Genomic DNA, 17,902 nt, shown 5'->3' with positions numbered 1-17,902 from the left:
AGTCTCTTCGTCTAGCGGTTTTTTCGTCTTGCGAAGCAAGCCCATTGACAGATTAGCGGATTAGCGCTATTAGCGGCTTTTAGCGGCTTATCAGCTTAGCAGATAAGCGGATAAGCGGCTTAGTGGCTTAGAAAAAGGGGGGGGGGAAACCCCGCAGGAACTCGCAATACATTTTCATCTTGCGAAGCAAGCCCATAGGAGATTCATTTTGCGAAGCACCTCCAAAACGGAAAACTTTCATCTAGCGAGTTTTCCGTCTTGCGAGGCATTCGTCTTGCGGGGCACCACTGTATAAGTTCATAAAATGATGCGTGGCAAGGAGAAAGCGGATAAAGGAAAGTTTCCCTCCCCCTCTCATAGCACTAGAACTCGTGGACATTCAATGAAGCTGAATGTGAAGATTCGGGACAGATATTAAGAAAGTATTTCTTCATGTAGCACATAGTTAACTGTAGAGTTCTCTCCTGCGGGAGGAGGTGACGGCCACCAACTTGGATGGCTTTAAAAGTGGAATGGACAGATTCATGGAGGAGAAAACTATCTGTCGCTCCTCGCCATGATAGCTGTGCTCTGCCACTGCTGTCAGAGGGAGTAAACTTCTGAATACCAGTTGCTGGAAACTGCAGGAGGGGACAGTGCTGCTGTGCTCAGGTCCTGCTTGCGTTCTTCCCATGGGTAGCTGGTTGGCCACTGGGCTAGATGGGCTATTGGCCTGATCCAGCAGCAGTGGTGGACACTGGACTCTCAAATTTCAGCAGTGCCCTGTGCGACGCAAACATTTGCCCTCCCCCGCCCCCTACCTCTCACGCTCCGTTCTACAGCATTAATGTGGTGCCTCTTGCAGTGTGGCGCCCCGTGTGGCCGAACCCTAAAACCGCCTCTGCCAGCAGGCATTTATATTTTCATCCAGCTGTTTCTCTGTGTTTCAGCCTCCCCCAATCTGAATGCCCTCCTGGCTGGGGCTAAAGGGAGTTGTGGTCCAAAACAACTAGAGGGTCCCCAGGTTGAGGACGGATGCTGTATTCGTTGCTTGTCTCCTTGCCCACCTCTTAGTCTCCCTCCCCATTGTCAAAGTATAGGCTAAACATGCAGAGCAGCTGACGCCCCTCTTATTTGCTTATGCCACCTTGCAAAGTGCCAGATACATTGATGGATTACAATAATTTTATGTTAATATCTTGATACATTTTTTTAATGCCGCCTTGGGTACTCCTGTGTGTAGAAAGACGGGATAAAAAGTCCCCTGCTTGTTTCAAGGATATTAAGAAGCAGCTAATTGGTGCTCAGGTGTCCTTGAGTGTGCTGAGCGCTGGTCTTTTGGAGCATAAGGAGAGACTGTGGCTGTGAATACACTTTGTACTTTTTCCCCCTAGCAGGCTGGTAGTATAAATGTTGTTTGCCTAATTAACAGCCGCTGGATTAGGGACTCAAAAGTTCACTTTATTTTTCAGTCTGTTGATGCGCTTGTGGTTATAGCATGTGATGGGGAGGTCAGGACTCCTGAGTTTTTGTTTTTGGTGTTGCTGCTGATTCAGGGAAGCCAAGGCCTCTTACCTCCACCCCCACAAAACAGGAATTTCTGTTTAGCTGATGTTTTTTCCCCCCAAATGAAAACCTTGACACAAATGGGGTGATAATCCCTGTCAACAGGAAAGTTCAGTTCCTTATTTTTTTACCATACGGTGCTGTTAGTTTATTCCCCTGCACTAAAGGCCCCTCTCCCCTTCTCTGTTTAACTACAAAGCTTACTGTTTTTTTAGAGGACAGGTTGTTGCAAATGCATTTCCCCATAAACAAAACAGGCAAATGTTAGAGGATCTTCCCTGGTGATGATGATGTTATTGTACAGGGATGATGTTTTTCCCCCTCCAGGCGCCCTTGGGTTCCTGATCAATCTGCCTGCTAAGATAAACTGTACTGAAGAAGTGAGAAATGAAACTTTTTAATGTTCATTAAATCTGTGCTAGGATAAGGACCTTGCCTTGTTCTTCACCCACCCTTTTAGTATGAATAAATTGTAATTCATCTCTAAAATATGAGACTCTTAAGTTTGTGAGTTGCTTGTTGGTGATGGAAAGGCAGAAACTCTGGGTTTTTAAAATAATAAAATCTTCCGCTTCCCATGCTGAGCCTTGGCACCAGGGTTGGCTTGAGCATGATTGACTCAGATTAAGTCCTGCTTTCCTGGCTGAATTCAAAGCCGTGTGGTCACCTGGTCATGTGCCTCTAAAAGCCACCTGATATGCAAAAACCTAGCAAGTGAAACTTCCTCCGCAACTTATTTCATAGAATCATAGAATCATAGAGTTGGAAGAGACCACAGGGGCCATCGAGTCCAACCCCCTGCCAAGCAGGAAACACCATCAGAGCACTCCTGACATATGGTTGTCAAGCCTCTGCTTAAAGACCTCCAAAGTAGGAGACTCCACCACACTCCTTGGCAGCAAATTCCACTGTCGAACAGCTCTTACTGTCAGGAAGTTCTTCCTAATGTTTAGGTGGAATCTTCTTTCTTGTAGTTTGGATCCATTGCTCCGTGTCCGCTTCTCCGGAGCAGCAGAAAACAACCTTTCTCCCTCCTCTATGTGACATCCTTTTATATATTTGAACATGGCTATCATATCACCCCTTAACCTCCTCTTCTCCAGGCTAAACATGCCCAGCTCCCTTAGCCGTTCCTCATAAGGCATTGTTTCCAGGCCTTTGACCATTTTGGTTGCCCTCCTCTGGACACATTCCAGTTTGTCAGTGTCCTTCTTGAACTGTGGTGCCCAGAACTGGACACAGTACTCCAGGTGAGGTCTGACCAGAGCAGAATACAGTGGCACTATTACTTACCTTGATCTAGATGCTATACTCCTATTGATGCAGCCCAGAATTGCATTGGCTTTTTTAGCTGCCGCGTCACACTGTTGGCTCATGTCAAGTTTGTGGTCAACCAAGACTCCTAGATCCTTTTCACATGTACTGCTCTCAAGCCAGGTGTCCCCCATCTTGTATTTGATTGATTTCTGCATGCGAGACTTCAGTGAAAGGCCCAGGGGGAGCAGGACCAATAAAAATAGTTGGCGGCCCTAACTCAGAGTTGCCACCTTTAGCCAAGTATGAGAAGCACCTTTATGAGTTTGATTTGGGATATGGGATGGCACCTGACTTGGCCTGATGTCTTGGCAGAAGAAAGGTTGCTGAGAGTCAGACATGGATTTTGCAGGCTTCCTGGGCTGATTTCTGAAACCCTTCTGTGAAGTGACCTTGGCCAAGACAGCCCTGCTTATTTGCCTGCTGATGCGTCAGACTTTCCAGGCAAGGTATTTTGCAAGATGTCATTGGAAAAACACTGTGTGACACGTGTAGCAGTAATAGTGGTGGAAGAACACCTATTGCAATGCCAACGTTTTGGCTCTTGGCACTGTACCAGACCTTGCTGAAGAGAGGGAGAAAGCCCTGGGCATGGATGGATGGAGTGGTGGCTGAGTCATCCCCCAAAGTTGGCATTGCAGGAGTACCCTTGACGCTGCTCTTTGGGTGATCCGATGCCAAGGAGGAGAGCTGAACTTTTGTACTTTCAATTGAAAAAGGAATCTGGGCAGATGTGGCCTTTCTGTCTTGCAGGGACTTGAGACAAACAGGTGCCTGCAGAAATCCCTGTTCTGTGCTCCTGTTAAACCGCCTGCCCTTCCCATTCCACATGTGCTGTCTTCGAAATTTCCCCGTTTTGGAACTATGATTACATAAAGGAACAGGAAGAGGGCCAAACTAGTCATGACACCATTTGAGCAATGAGCAATTGTGCAAGTGCTTTTTTATATTTTAAAAATGGGATAGCAGATACGGCATTGGGATTGGGAATGCAGGAGGGTGGATCTGGCAAAGTGTTAAAGGCCCCCTTCCCCTGCTTCCAGCAGCATCCTAATCTACAGTTTAGTACAGACAAGCCAACACCATCCACAAATTGCTAATTGCCTGAATGGTGTCATGTCTAGTATGTGGAGTCCTTTGACCTTGACCTTCGAGATACTCTGTGAAGTGGGTGAGACTGCTCCACAGCAGATGGTTTGAGGTTTGCATTGGGCTCAACTTGTTGCTTGTTCCAGCGCTTTCCTTCTGATTTCTCAGGGTTGACTGTAAATGTCTTACAGTGTATGGCCGAAGCTGAGGTTGGTTGCTGAAGTGGCATACAAGGTAAACATAGTGGGCCCAGCATCTCCAGGACATACAGGGAATCCACACAGTTTAGAGGTGACCTAGGAAGCTTGTGCATGCAGATGCTGGGCAGAAGAAAGGGAAGGGAAATAATTTAAAAATGTCATTTTTTAAAAGAGAGGGACTTAATTTGGGGTTAGCCTGTGCATTAAGCAGCACAGCAACAAGCAGGAATTCTGCAAACAAATGCAGCGATTGGAAAACTTTCCTGCTTATTGTGTTGTGGCTTCCAGAGACTGGGATTCAGAAGCATTATGGCCCCCAGCTGTGAAAGGAGAGCATTAGCTGTTGATAGCCTTGCCCTCCGTTAATCGGCCCAATCCTCTTTTAAACCCATCCAAGTTGGTGTGGCCATCATTTTTCATGTTGAACTTGTTGCTCATGAGATGCTGCTGGACATGAGATGCTCCCATCATCCTGGCCTATTGAGCATGCTGGTTGAGTCTGATGGGAATTTGAGTTCAAGAACATCTGGCATAGACAATTCTGAGCTAAGTGGACCAATGGTATTAAGGCAACAGCTTCCTGTGTTCCTAAAGCAGACTTTGCCAAACTGGTACCCTCCAGATGTTGTTGGACAACAACTCCCATCAGCCCCAGCCAGCCAACAAGGCTGTACTAAAGCATTTCACATCCTGTATAGAAAGGGATGAGTGGCATGATCCCAGACAATAATGATAATGTTGATGATGATAATTGTTGTTGTTTCTGTTTCCCTAAAGGAGCCGAGGGTGGCAAACGGCACCCCCCTTAAAAAACAAAAACAAACCCAAGCAAATCTCCTCACAGCTGAATAAGTTCAAGGCTGCCATTTGCTCACAGCAGGGGTTTGCTGTCAAGATAGAACATGAGGGCATGGGGCCACAGCACTATACTTAAACCTTTCCTGGGGTTAGGGTAAGAAAGAGAAGTTTAAATATTGCCAGTGCCTCAGAAGAGAGCAGTCTTTTATCTCAGGTAGGCCTGTATGTTGTCAGTCCCCATAGCAATCCAGCGAGATGTGGGCAAGGCCAGACGGAGGCCATTCCTTTCAATGCCACATTCATCCCCTGACAAAGGAGGAGACGGGCCTCTGCTGATAAGGCATATTGTGGCAGAAGAGTCGGCCACATGTGTGAACAGAGAGAGGGCGATAGCAGGGAGTGGTGGCGGTGGGGCAGGCGATTGTCTGGAAAACGTGGAGCGCGTTTTGGTCTGTTCTCAGTCCTAGCGCCATAGCAACCGATCATCGGAGGCCGCAGAGCAAAAGAATGTGCATTGTGTTGCTTCAGCGGTTTTTCAGGCGCTCAGCTGGGATTGATTGGTGGGGGCCGGGGTGTGTCTGCCCCTGCAGGATGGTCTAAGGCTGCCTGGGGGCCCCCCAATTCTCCGTGTGTAGCAAAAAAAGGAGGGGCAATGGTGCGGTTGGCTCCCTGTACTTCCAGTCTCTCAGAAATGGGAGAGTCTTGGCCGAAAAGCGGGCAGGAGAAGTTGTTGCCTCAAAACAGTGAATTAATTGGGGAAGGTGTTGTCATTGTGGGACACATTCCACCAGGGCATCCTTGAAATGAGGGAGAGCAAGTAGAGGTGTGTGTGTGTGTGTGTGTGTGTGTGTGTGCATGCGCTCAATGCCCATGACTGTGCCTTGGTTCCTCGTGTGTAGGGCTTATATGTGTAGGACTATTATGGGAATAAAAAAGGTGGGTGGGGGAGGGTTAGAGCCATTTTGGAGGAAATATTACATAAAAATGCATTAAATAAGTTAGATTTGATTCCCTTGCCCCCGATCAACTATGTTTACAGAAGTACATCTGTGAAATTGTGTCATGTTCAGAACAATATATTTCACCAGGAAATGTCACTGGACAGGCTGGTGCACTCTGCACATGTTTAGCGGTGTTCCCTTCTTTGTTTTGTTGGCTGAGCCCTGGCACTGACTGCAGACTGTAGGGTTGTTCATTTGCCCAGCTGGTTTTTCCTTTGCTCCAGGAAGCTTGCAATGTTTCTTCTTCCTCATACCAGGACCTTAGCAATTAAGTGCTTGGATGCATTAAGCAGCCTTTGATCTGAGCGATGGTCCAAGACTTCTTCCGCTATGCCTTTGGCTGCTGCGTCTCCTCTAGGTGGCCAGAAGGGGGCAGAAGCAAACTCTGAACCGAGGGGTGGGGGTGGAATTCAAGCAAACACCCACTGAATATTTTGGTTCTGCCATCACTGGGCATCGCTTTGACCCCTAATCCCTAAGATTGAGGGACCTGATTCAGTTATTTAGTAACGACAGAAAGGCACTCTGCACAGGCCTTGTGGCACCCTTTAAAAAAAATTATTCATAGACTGAGCCCTGGCACAAGTTAAGCCCAGAATTAATTTGGAGAGTTAATCAGGGGGTGTATGTGTGTATTTTCAGGTGACTAAAATGAGATCTCAGGTTGGGCTGAAGTCTTAGCCCTTGAATGCTCAGTTCCTCTTTCAGTACCACCCTGGTTTGGTGCCCCAAATATTGCACTGCAGTGCATTGCCTTGGAAACTGCCTGGTTTCCTTTAGGAACTTCTGTTGCCCATGCTGAGCTGGGAAGTAGTTCCCTCCTGCCCCATTTGACTTCTGCTACCACACTGGAACCCCTGCTAGGAAGGCCTTGGAGGCTATGGAGATAGGAGAGCAGGATCACGCCCTTATGGGGGATGGGCACACCAGGCATGCCACTGAGTCATCCTGGTAGAATGCAGCCTGTGGCCAGATGCCACCCATTGGAAACAAGGTGTGTGTGGGGGGGGGCGCGGAAACATCTGGTTTACAGGAAGGGCTGCTGCTCAGTGTATCCAAAAGGTCCCAGGTTCAATCCCTGATCTGATGGCATCTCCAAGTAGGGCTCAGAATGTCCCTTGCTTGGAACTTAGAGACCTTCTGCCAGTCGGTATAGAGAGTGTTGAATCCTGAGGACCAGTGGGTCTAACTTGTGGCAAGGCAGCATCCTGTATGCTTATGTGACTTGAAGCACAGAGGGGGCGGGGTTTCCCTGTCTGGAAGTGCTTCGAGGGGCTAGTGTAGGACTGGGGAGTAGATTGACTGACCCCACCTGAAAGCCACCAGCCCCTTTGGACTGCTTCCTCCAGGACCTTTGAAGGTGACTTCCACCATGCCCCTTCACAGGCACAGAGATGCACCACTTGGCATTTTTGTGGGAGAGCCATCACTATTGTGCCATTCAAACATGTGTATTCCTACCCAGGCAAATTCATAGGCCTGTAGAAGTGTCTAGTCCCAACTCCCTGCAGTGCAGGAATCACTGCCAAAGAATCCCTGACAGATGGCCATCCAAACTCCGCTTAAAAACCTGCACTGAAGGAGCGTCCACTGCCTTCCTAGGGAGTCTGTTCCACTCTTACCACCAGAAAGTTATTCCTAGGATTTAGTTGGAATCTCCATTCTTGTCATTGGAATCCATTGGTTTGGGTCATCCCTTCTGGAGCAGCAGAAAGCAAGCTTGCTCAGTCTTCCATGTGACAGCCCTTCAGATATTTGAAGGTAGCTATCATATCACCTCTCTCCCTCCTCAGCTGTTAATCCTCTTTGATTTAGAGGGGTGTGTGTGCAGAAGGAACTTCTTTTTTTCATCTAAGCCAGTTTCCAGAATGAGAAGAGAGGTGTGCAGTTTGAGAGGAAGAGTCCCAGCTGATGGGCAGCAGAACAGGACCTGCTTGGCAGGTAAAATGTCCCAAGGTCAAGCCAGTGGCATCTCCGGTCAAAAGGGTAGCAAGGCTGGGGAAGGCAGTTCCTGTTATTGTTTGTTGCTGTTGTTGTTAATTTTTTTACTTGCCCTTCACCAGCAGGTCCTAGGGCAGGTCATAGCCATTTAAAAGTCAGAATTAAAAACAATTAAAACAAATTGCAGCCACTGGAAGAGGGTGGGCCCTGAAAACATACATCTCACGTGTCAAAGGACAGGGTGAAAACAGTGCATCTTTGGCATTCCCTGAAAGCTGCTGTCTGCACCTACCTCTGTGGGGAGGAGGAGGGTTCCATTAAGGGGCTGATAGCTGAGGTAGAGCCAGCCCTTTTCCAACACAGTGCCCTCCATATATTTTGGACTATAACTTCCATCAGCACCTGCCAGCACAGCTGTGTCATCCAAGGCATAAATTGTACATGCCAGTTGCCAGGGGCACCAGGTTGGCAAAGGCTGAGTACTGAGCTAAATGCCGTAGTGGGCTGACTCAACACAGGGTACCTCCATGTGGCAGAATTGTACCCCATTGCCCTATTTGTGACGTTGTAAGGGATCCTAGGGCGCCTGTACCTTATAAATTCTGCTGCGCTCCAATAACACTTAAACAGAGCTATTACCAAAGCATCAGTTGTGTTCTAGGCTTTTTGTTCCTTGGGACTCTTGCATATCTAGTTTAGGAGAGGCAGTTGTGATGCAGCCCCTTCCCGTAGCTCCCTGAGTGATGTGTGGTCTGAATGTGATATCTATCGGTCTATGTCTGTCTGTCTATCTATCTATCTATCTATCTATCTGGAATTTGCTATATATACATACATATATACATACCGTATTTTTTGCTCTATAAGACTCACTTTTTCCCTCCTAAAAAGTAAGGGGAAATGTTTGTGCATCTTATGGAGCGAATGTAGACTGAGCAGCTATCACAGAAGCCAGAACAGCAAGAGGGATTGCTGCTTTCACTGCGCAGCGATCCCTCTTGCTGTTCTGGCTTCTGAGATTCAGAATATTTTTTTTCTTGTTTTCCTCCTCCAAAAACTAGTCTTGTGGTCTGGTGCGTCTTATAGAGTGAAAAATACGGTGTGTGTGTGTGTGTGTGTGTGTGTGTGTGTGTGTGTATATATATATATATGAATGAATATATTCATTATATATTCAAAATATATTATTTTTTTGTTGCAGTTTAATCCTGAATATATCCAAGAGCAACCAAACTGGTGACCTCCAGTTCCCATCTGTCCAGCAGTACCATGCAGGGACTGATGGGAATTGTAGTCCAAAACACCTGGAAAGCCTCCGGTTGAGGAAGGCTGCACAAGAGCGTTTCTTTGAGTTTTGCTGTGAACACGATACACTGCCCACGGAAATCCCACAGCAGAGTGTGATTTAGCTGTGAATCCTACACTGGAGAGGATTGCACTCAATAACCCTTTGGGTCTCTTCCAACTCAACAGTTCCATTATTAAATTTCTATACCGCCGTTCATCTGAGGATTACAGGGCGGTTTACAATAGAGAAACACAAAAATGCATACCATAATAATAGACAAAAAGCATACCCCCCGCCAGTATTATTGTTTATTTAATTTCTATGATTCTGTGACTCCCTGGTAGGGAAAGGAGATCACTTGTCCTGCCTGAAATTGAGCTTGTGTGGCATGGGAAGACCGAGAAGGGACTGGGACATCTTTTCCCTCTCAGATGGTGACCTCTGCTTCCCATCTGCCTAGGAAATATCATCTGGCCCTGGGCTGCTGCATGAACAGCCTCAGTTCCTGCAGCAGGAAGAGTTCCACATGCTGTGTTGCTCCTGGGCTTCCTTCTCCTTGGATGCCACCCTTCTGCGGCCTAGCCTGCCTTCTCAAGTGGCCTCCCATCATGAAGGCAGGCGGGCAGGCAGGCAGGCAGGCAACCTCCTGCCTTTTGCTGTCTCTCCGGCTCTTCCTGTTCAGCCTGGGAAGTCTGCGTTTAGACATAAACCTGTTTGGTAGCTTTTCTAAGAATGGAGGGGAAGGCAGGGAGGCAGATGGGCTGACCCAGGGAGGAGCAGGGGGTGATGATATGGCAGGCTGCCATGCAGGTGCTAATGCTATAGTGCCCAGCTCTCCTTTAGCCAAGGCCCAAAAGCACATTCTGCCTGAACTCTACAGGGCGGGGAGATGTGCTGCCCTTGTGCATTGTGGCACAACAAGAAAACCACCCCATTCTCTGGCTCTCTTTGCAGTCGCGAAGTGCCAGTGCAGTGCCCGTGAGTATGTTTCCTGGTGGTGCCCACAGCCTCCCCCTCTCTGGCTGAAATTAGGCTTGAAAGAAGCCATTCATTGTAGTCAACGGGGGGGGGGGGGTTGTAGTACAAACAGGAGGTTTGTATATATTATGAAACAGAAAGTGATTAAAATAAGTATGCAAAGTGAATGCCAACAGATATGAAGGCTGTGCAGGTACCTGGATGGACAGCTCATTGGATTACTTCTGGGAGAAAGAAAGGTGGGGAAAATTACTGTTGTGGTATAAGGAAAGAGGCTGGGCACAAAGCAGGAGGAGAAACCGAGATCAAAGTGGATATAATTATTATATTCCATGGTGCAACCTGCTTGGCTTCCGTGGGCGCTGAAGCCGTCTACAGAGGTCATCTGAACTTTGCGTCTTCAGGATGTTTGTGGCAATTGTAGCATTTTGGGTGTCATGTGGGAACCTCAGAGAACCATTCCCCTTTCTTTGCAATGCAGGGACATCCATGCCTCAAAACCAACCCTGGACCTCTTGATGCCATTATTCATAAATCATTTTCTAGAGCACTTTTTGGCATGTGCGGAAGTCCATAGCTATGATCTCATCTATGCTCAGTTGTCTCCTGCTGGCCGTTTCCTCCTCATTCTTGCTGCTTTCCTCACACATGACGAATTTGGCCCCGGGAATCTCCTGCTGCTGCTCCAAGCCGGGCCTGAGTTTTGTGATGTATGAAAATTGGAATGTGTTTGGGGAGAGTGACGGAGCTGGGATTACAGAGTTCAGGCGGCAACATGCACATTATTCTTCATTTCAGTGACACACACTTCAGCAAATGGGAATGTAAGAAAGAAGCATGTGCAAAAAAATTATTTATGCCAGTGCTTATTGGAACTAAAGACCTTCACTTGAACATCCACTTTCATTTGCAGAGGAGAAGCATGTGTATGAGGGGTGATCTTGCCACTTCATGGCCTGTGCAAAACCCTCTGGACAAGGGCTTCATAGTGTTGATCATCATGCAGGGTACAGAATGGACAGGAATTAATAAACTATAACTGAAGTAAGAGCAGAGAAAATGAGGTGGGAGGGCTGACAAGAAATATATTATTGGTGCAAGAAAGAAAGTGATCGGGAACTCTGAATTATAGGGGTGGGTCACACATGTCCCTACCCTGACAGTGAATTTTACTGAATGCAGTGGGATTTTCCACTGGAATGGTGGTTGCATGTGTGTGAGCTTGTTCTGTAGGACAATGTTGACTTTGGGACACCAGTTGGCAACGTCAAACAGCTGGCTGGATCACACTTGCATGTCTTGTTACATGACAACCACAACATTGCATGTTTGGGATTTTGTTTAGTTTAGTTCAGTTTCTCTTTAGAGAAAAGGTGAGTAAGAGGTGACACGGAGAAAGTGAGCAGAGGAATGTTTTCCTCCCTGTCTAATAACACTAGAACTCATGGACATCCAGAAATGGCTGGCTCATTTTTTAAAAATGTAAACGATTAAATAGGCCTGTTAGCATAAAAAGGCCTCCCAAGAGATGCCTGAAAGTTCACAGTGAGGATGTTTTATAGTGCAACCCCTAGTGTGGCTGTGCCATATCATCAATAGTCCAAAGTGCACTTGCTTTTCTGTATTGCTCCCTCTCCCCCAGAACGCAGGACACAAAGTGTTCCACATCCATTCTCTCAGTCTTTGCAAGGGTGTCTAGTACTGCTGGGGCTGTAACTTCAGTGGTGTGGCCTGAAAGGCCTTGTTGATTATGATTGTCTGTGGATGCAAAGTGGTGTCACTGTAGGCTGGGTTGGGCAACCCTTTGTCTCTCAAGAGCTACTTTCTCAAGGGGATAATCTGCCAAGGGGGAGGCTACATGCTGATGGGGAGGCCACCCTCTTTTCTCTCCACCACATCCAGAGGACTGCAGGGGGAAGGACTGTGTTTGCAGAGGGTTTCTGAACTTAGGCCAAGGGCTGTGTCTTGTCCTCCTTGGCATCTTTGTTGTGAAAGGGTTAAATCAGCCTTTGTCAACCAAGTGCTGCAGCTGGGGCTGATGGGAATTGTAGTCCCAAACCTCTGGAGGGCACCAGGCTGGCAAAGGCTTCCCTGTATACCTTATACTGAAGAACAGAGGGGGAAACCAGTTCAGTTTTAGACGAGAAGGCCTGTGTAGACACCCTTAAGGAGTTCAATGACTCATCATTTGAACCAGGGACATCCTGGTTCACAGTCTTTTCGGTGCTGCCCCAGCATCACACAGTACCACAATCTAAAGGTGCCTCATTTATGCCAGAGGTTCAGGACCGATGAGCAAGTCTGATTTGAGATGAGCCACTGGCTCTGTCTGGGCATGTTGCTGGCAGAACAAGAGGCTGCAAATGAAAGTCAAATTCAGCAGGAAATCAGCAGCTATTTCTGGAAAGCCTTTGAGGGCTTCTCTCCCCGTTTAGCCTCTTTCTTTTGATATTCTAATGCCCAATCACTCTGGGAGAGAATCACAAGAGACAAGGAGCTTGGGGTGAGTGAGGGGAGCGGGTCGCAGTGAAACCATTTTGCTCCTTGGGAGAAGAGCAAGGCAGGTGTGCAACAGTTACCTGCACTTCAGATGCTTCTGTTTTAATTCAGTTCAACCGCTGCAGCTTCCCCCAAAGAATCTTGGGAACTGCAGTTTGGTGCAGGGTGGGGCGGGTGATGATGCTTCAGAAGCCAAGAAGCTCCTAATTACACAAGGCTAAGAGTCAAAGGGGCACGTGGCATGTTAAAGACTATTATGGTTTTCTGCATCCTTTGCCCTACAGGTGTTTTGTACTGAAATAGACCATCACCCCAGGCATTCTGGCTGGAAATTGTCCAAAACATCTGGAGGGCAAGCACCAAGTTGGCAAAAGCTGCCCTACTTCTTCAGAGTCAGCTTAAGAGCTGCATTGTCCAGAGCACCAGGAAGCACTTTTCTCTTTCTTTCTTTCTTTCTTTCTTTCTTTCTTTCTTTCTTTCTTTCTTTCTTTGGAAATATTCTCTCCCACCCCTTTTGCTAATGGCATATGAATGTTTATTTCTGCCTCAATGGTGGTGTGGCTTGATCATCTTATGCCCTGGACTCTAGGTAGCCATGTGCATTACTTTCATTGTGAAGCACCACATTTCAGATCCTCCCCACTGCCATTCCCTGCTTTGCAACTGCTTCTACGTTCCTGACATGTTAGAGCAACAAACAAACAAAAAAGCAACTTAACAAGCCTGATTTTTTAAAAAAGAAAAGAAATGCTCTGAGCATGTGCAGTTACACTTTTGAAGCACAGTACAACAGGAGTAATCAGTCAGTCAGTCAGTCAATCAAAACAGAGTGTTTTTGTTATGCTCTGTTGACCCATAAACAAAGTGCAACTACAAAATCACAGCCTCCATGGAGCCCATTACTAATTATTAACACTGGCAAGCTAGCAAGTCTGAGAGGTAGGACAGCATTCTGACTTATTGCTCGCTGTTCTGGGATAGATTTATTAAGTCCCCTTAAGGAAGATGCTCAGTAGGGTCTGTAACAAAGGGAGCCGCCGCCTGGTAAGAGGATAAGTTATGAGTTCTCTAACCTCTTGATAAAAATCTACAGTGGATGAGAGACTGTTTGAATCTCCAAACCGTTACAAAGACGGCATCTGCCCTTGAAGGGAACTCTGGCAAATCTAAGATTTTGGAGGATGAAACAATAAAATGAGTGAATGAAATTGCTTTTTTATACTTAGGTATATTAAGGGAATTTGTATATGGCATATGTGCTTGATTGAGGCAGAACCAAGTGAGGCCCAGTGACTACAGGAATGAAATGGAGTTTGATTCTCTGCCTTGAGGCTAAACACATTTACTTGTGAATGAGCACTGTTCTGATGCAGAAAAGGAATATATGGGGGGGGGGGGAGAGAACAAAAAAAACCATGAACGTGCTGTGATAGCAACCAGTGCCAGTTCTGCTATGCTCGTGCCACCTTCTCTTGGTGGTTTTTTTGAGGCAGCAGGGGCTGGGCTAAAGAGCCCTGGACTTGGGCTCAGAGACCCAGCCCTGCTCAGCAGGTAAACAGAGACTGCCTGGACCTGGGTTGCTATAGGGTTTTTATTTTCTAAATTTTGTTTTTTTGCCCTTTAATAATTTCACATAGGCTGATAAAGAAGTACAACAACAACAACATTTATACCCCACCCATTTGACTGGGTTGCATTGGATGTGGCTATTAACTTTGTACAGTAAGGCTGCATTACAGAGCCACACCATACATTTACAGCATGTCCAACACACATTTAAAGTGCATGACTTTCCCCCAAAGAATTCAGGGAACTGTAGTTTGTTTGGGGTGCTGGGAATTGACACTCTGTGAGCGGGGAAGCTAAAGTTGGGGGTGGGGAGCCATGTGCATTGAGTGGCTCTGCCCATACAACCCATCCCCTGCTGCAAAGAAAAGGCAAGCACACATCCTGACTAGGCAAAAACACTTGAGGGCACGGAGCAGGACTGGGGAAGGGTGCAGCCTTGAGGGGAGTCCCAACAGCTGGACAAAGAGGCCCAGAGGGCCAAATCATTCACCACTCCAAGCCTGAGGTTCCCCAGTGGAAGGTGGCCTTTGCCTAGCAGAGTCCCAGTCCTGGTTGCATTTCCTTGAGCTACACTGTAAGGAGAAATCTCAAGATGGAGACCCAGAGATTCATGGGTAATGATGAGGGAGAAGGGGAAGGCCCAGAAAGAATGCAGGAGTCTCTGTATCTGTCTCAGAAGCCCTGGGCTGGACACAGCCACCTTAAATAGATGATTAGCTTGGCTGGTGTCCGAGGTGGTTGTTTTGTGATGCCATCAGGTTACGGTTTTTTTGGAGCAATACAAACCTAAGTAAAAAGCTCCTGCCTGAAGGAAGTTACAGTCGCAAGTAGACAGAGAGAAGGCAAGGCTGAGGTGAGGAATGTCTGTAATTCCACCTAGATGGCTCCTCAGGGTTGGGTTCGGTTCAGTTGGGGGGGGGGAGCACTGATAGGTCCTCGCCCCCAGCTGCCCCCCAGGTCATACACCTTACTGCCCCTGCCTCCCACCCCCAACTCAGTGCTCTCCATATGTTTTGGACTATAACTCCCATCAGCCTCAGCAGGGGCTGATGGGAGATGTAGTCCAAAGCATGGCACAGGGGCAGGCATTTCTAATGGATCACTTTGTTGGCTTGTGTAGGGTCCCTCTCCATCCTTTCCCCCCATCCCTGTCTTAGCTCCCCATTTGGTCACCCAGGTGCCAGATGACAATGGCTGTTGCTGCTGGAGAATGAGCCAGCAGCACCTCTTCTCTCTCCCAGCCCTGCATGCTTGGAGCGCCCCTTGTCTGAGTGCCTTGCCGCCTGCCAGATGGCGTGGGCCTGACCTGCCGGGGTCTCCTCTCTTTCTAAGTGGCCTGATGAATATTCAGCTGTGGGGTGGGGGGGTGAGGTTCTCCAGAAGGGTGAAAAGAAGACCCTGACAGCTGGCAATGAAAAGACTTAATTTGCTCTGCAATGAAAGTAAGAGGAAGAGCTGAGGCTGAGCGGAGTTTAAGAAACAGAGTCTGGGAGAAGCAGGCCGGGTGCAGGAAACCCTACAAGATAAAGCATCCCCAGCTGGAGAAAACTGCTGCAGAGAAAGGAGACTGCATTGATGGCACACATTTCTGCATTTGGAACTTCTGGCTCTTCCCTAGTGCCTGAAATCTGTCTGTGGGGGAATTTTACTCTGCACGCCCTCAGTTGCACATGGGGATGAGGGCCTCTCCTGTGTGGGGAAGCTGCTCCTTGCTATGGGTGTGGGGGACGAGTGTTAGTACAATGGAGTCCAGGCACAATGCAATGTTCACACATGACAAAGAGGAAAGGGACGGGAGAGAGAGTCGCAACAGTTCCAACTTGTAGCAAGAGGATCATAGGAAGCTGCCTTATACAGTGGTACCTCTGGTTACGTACTTAATTTGTTCTGGAGGTCTGTTCTTAACCTGAAACTGTTCTTAACCTGAAGCACCACTTTAGCTAACGGGGCCTCCTCCTGCTGCTGCTGCTGTTGCGCCGGAGCACGATTTCTGTTCTCAACCTGAAGTAAAGTTCTTAACCCGAGGTACTATTTCTGGGTTAGCGGAGTCTGTAACCTGAAGCGTATGTAACCTGAAGCATATGTAACCTGAAGCGTATGTAACCTGCGGTACCACTGTACTGAGTCAGGCTCGCTGGTCCATCCTGCTCTGTGTTGTGCAGTCAGGGGACTTCAACCTTTTCAGACCTGGTTTTAACCCAAATGTGCATTTGGGAACCTGTTTTTTAAAAATATTTTACCATATGTTTGCATAGTGCTCCTGTTGCAACCCACCTTGAATAAGGCCCTGTCCCACCCATCTGTTGAAGAGCAGTGGTCTACACTGACTGGCAGCGTCTCTCTAGGGGTTCCAGCAGGCATCTCTCCCAGAGACGCCAGCGATTGACTCTGGGACCTTCTGCATGCAAGGCAGAAAGCCTAAATTTCTAAGCTGGTCTTCCTAAGGCTCCCAGACGGGATTCATGTGTGCACATTTGCAGCTGCTTCCTCACTTTCTGGCTGGCTCCTGAGGAGCCTGGAGTGAGGCCACTGTAAGGGGGCTGCCTGAGATAATGCCCCCATTCTTTACTGTGGCCCTTTTGCCCCCCACCTCCAGTCAACAGGTGAGGAATGGGTGCTCCTGCGAAGCTGCCCAAGTTGTGTACAGTTCACGTGTTCGCTACTCACTAGTTGTTATTGTTTTTACATTTCCAAACCTTAAAGCCTTTTTGTTATCATGCTCCAAAAGGCAGGCCTTTACAGGTGAGCGGTTTCCCGAGTGCTTGCGCAGCCTCAAGCAAAAGCGGTTTTGAATGGGGTACCCTGGGAGGAGGGAATTAGGCCTGCAAGACTCGGCTGTAAGCCTGGAGGGTCCGCGTCCCTTCCTCCCGCCCAGATATTGCGGGGGGGGAGGGGCTGGGAAGCGGAGAAGTCCCGTCCCCTCCATTGTTGCCCGCGCCGCCTTCTGAGGACCCCGACGGCCCTGGCGGCGGCGGCGGCAGCAGCAGCAGGAGCGGCGCTCTCTCTCCTTCGGCGCCCAAACCCTCCCGGGGCGAAGCGGCGGCAGCGGCTGCGCTGGTCCCGCCCCGGCGAGGGAGGCGGCCGACGAGGGATGCTGAAGGAGAAAAGGACGAAGAGGCGCCTCGCCTCACCGTCGAGGGTTGGCTGAAGAGGAAGAGGACGCCGCCGGAGCAGCTGCAGCAGCCGCCCGGAGCGGGCCGGGCCGGGGGTCGGGATGGTGGTCTTCCTCGGGAGGAACCTCCCGTCGCTGCTGAAGCTCTTCAAGAAGAAGGGTGAGCCGGGGCGCGGCCGGGGCAGGGAGGCGTCCCGCCGGCGGGCTGGGCACCGGGGAGGGAAGCGAGCGAGCGAGCCCGAGACCCCCACCCTCCTCAGTCTTCGTGAACTTCTTCGGGGTCTGCAGCCGAGCGCAGGATCGGGCTTGCCCGGGGATTTCCCATTAAGCCCCCGGCCCTCACCCCCGCGCAAGGGCGTGTAGATTTACTCGAGAGTAAGTCTCACCACCATCCGCTGCGCGCGCGCGCGCGCTTAGGATCGCAGCCCTGCAGTGCAATCCTTACGGGTCTACTCGGAAGTAAGCCCCCACGCGCTTCTTTGGAATCGGGACTTTGGGGTGGGGGGTAAACTCGGGGAGGCGGCTGACTTGGGGGTGCAGTTGAAAGACCGGAAACTCTGGGCGGCGG

General features: G+C 48.7%; 1 protein-coding gene across 3 annotated transcripts in view; it reads left to right on the top strand.

The window, feature by feature from the left end:
* Positions 1-17,902, top strand: part of NHSL3 (NHS like 3) — a 57,430-nt gene that overhangs the window by 21,113 nt on the left and 18,415 nt on the right. Inside the window, exon 1 of one of the 3 annotated variants that reach the window (XM_082233074.1) lies at positions 17,209-17,494. The exons of the other annotated variants lie outside the window; for them this stretch is intronic. Within the exon in view, the coding sequence (XP_082089200.1) occupies positions 17,437-17,494 (58 nt within the window). The 5' untranslated portion in view covers positions 17,209-17,436. Of the gene's footprint in view, positions 1-17,208; positions 17,495-17,902 lie in introns of those variants that run through there. 3 annotated transcript variants of the gene reach the window in all.

This window comes from Podarcis vaucheri (assembly GCF_965113315.1).
Source record: "Podarcis vaucheri genome assembly, chromosome: 7".
Lineage (NCBI taxonomy): Eukaryota > Metazoa > Chordata > Lepidosauria > Squamata > Lacertidae > Podarcis > Podarcis vaucheri.
This window is presented reverse-complemented; position numbering and strand designations above follow the sequence as displayed.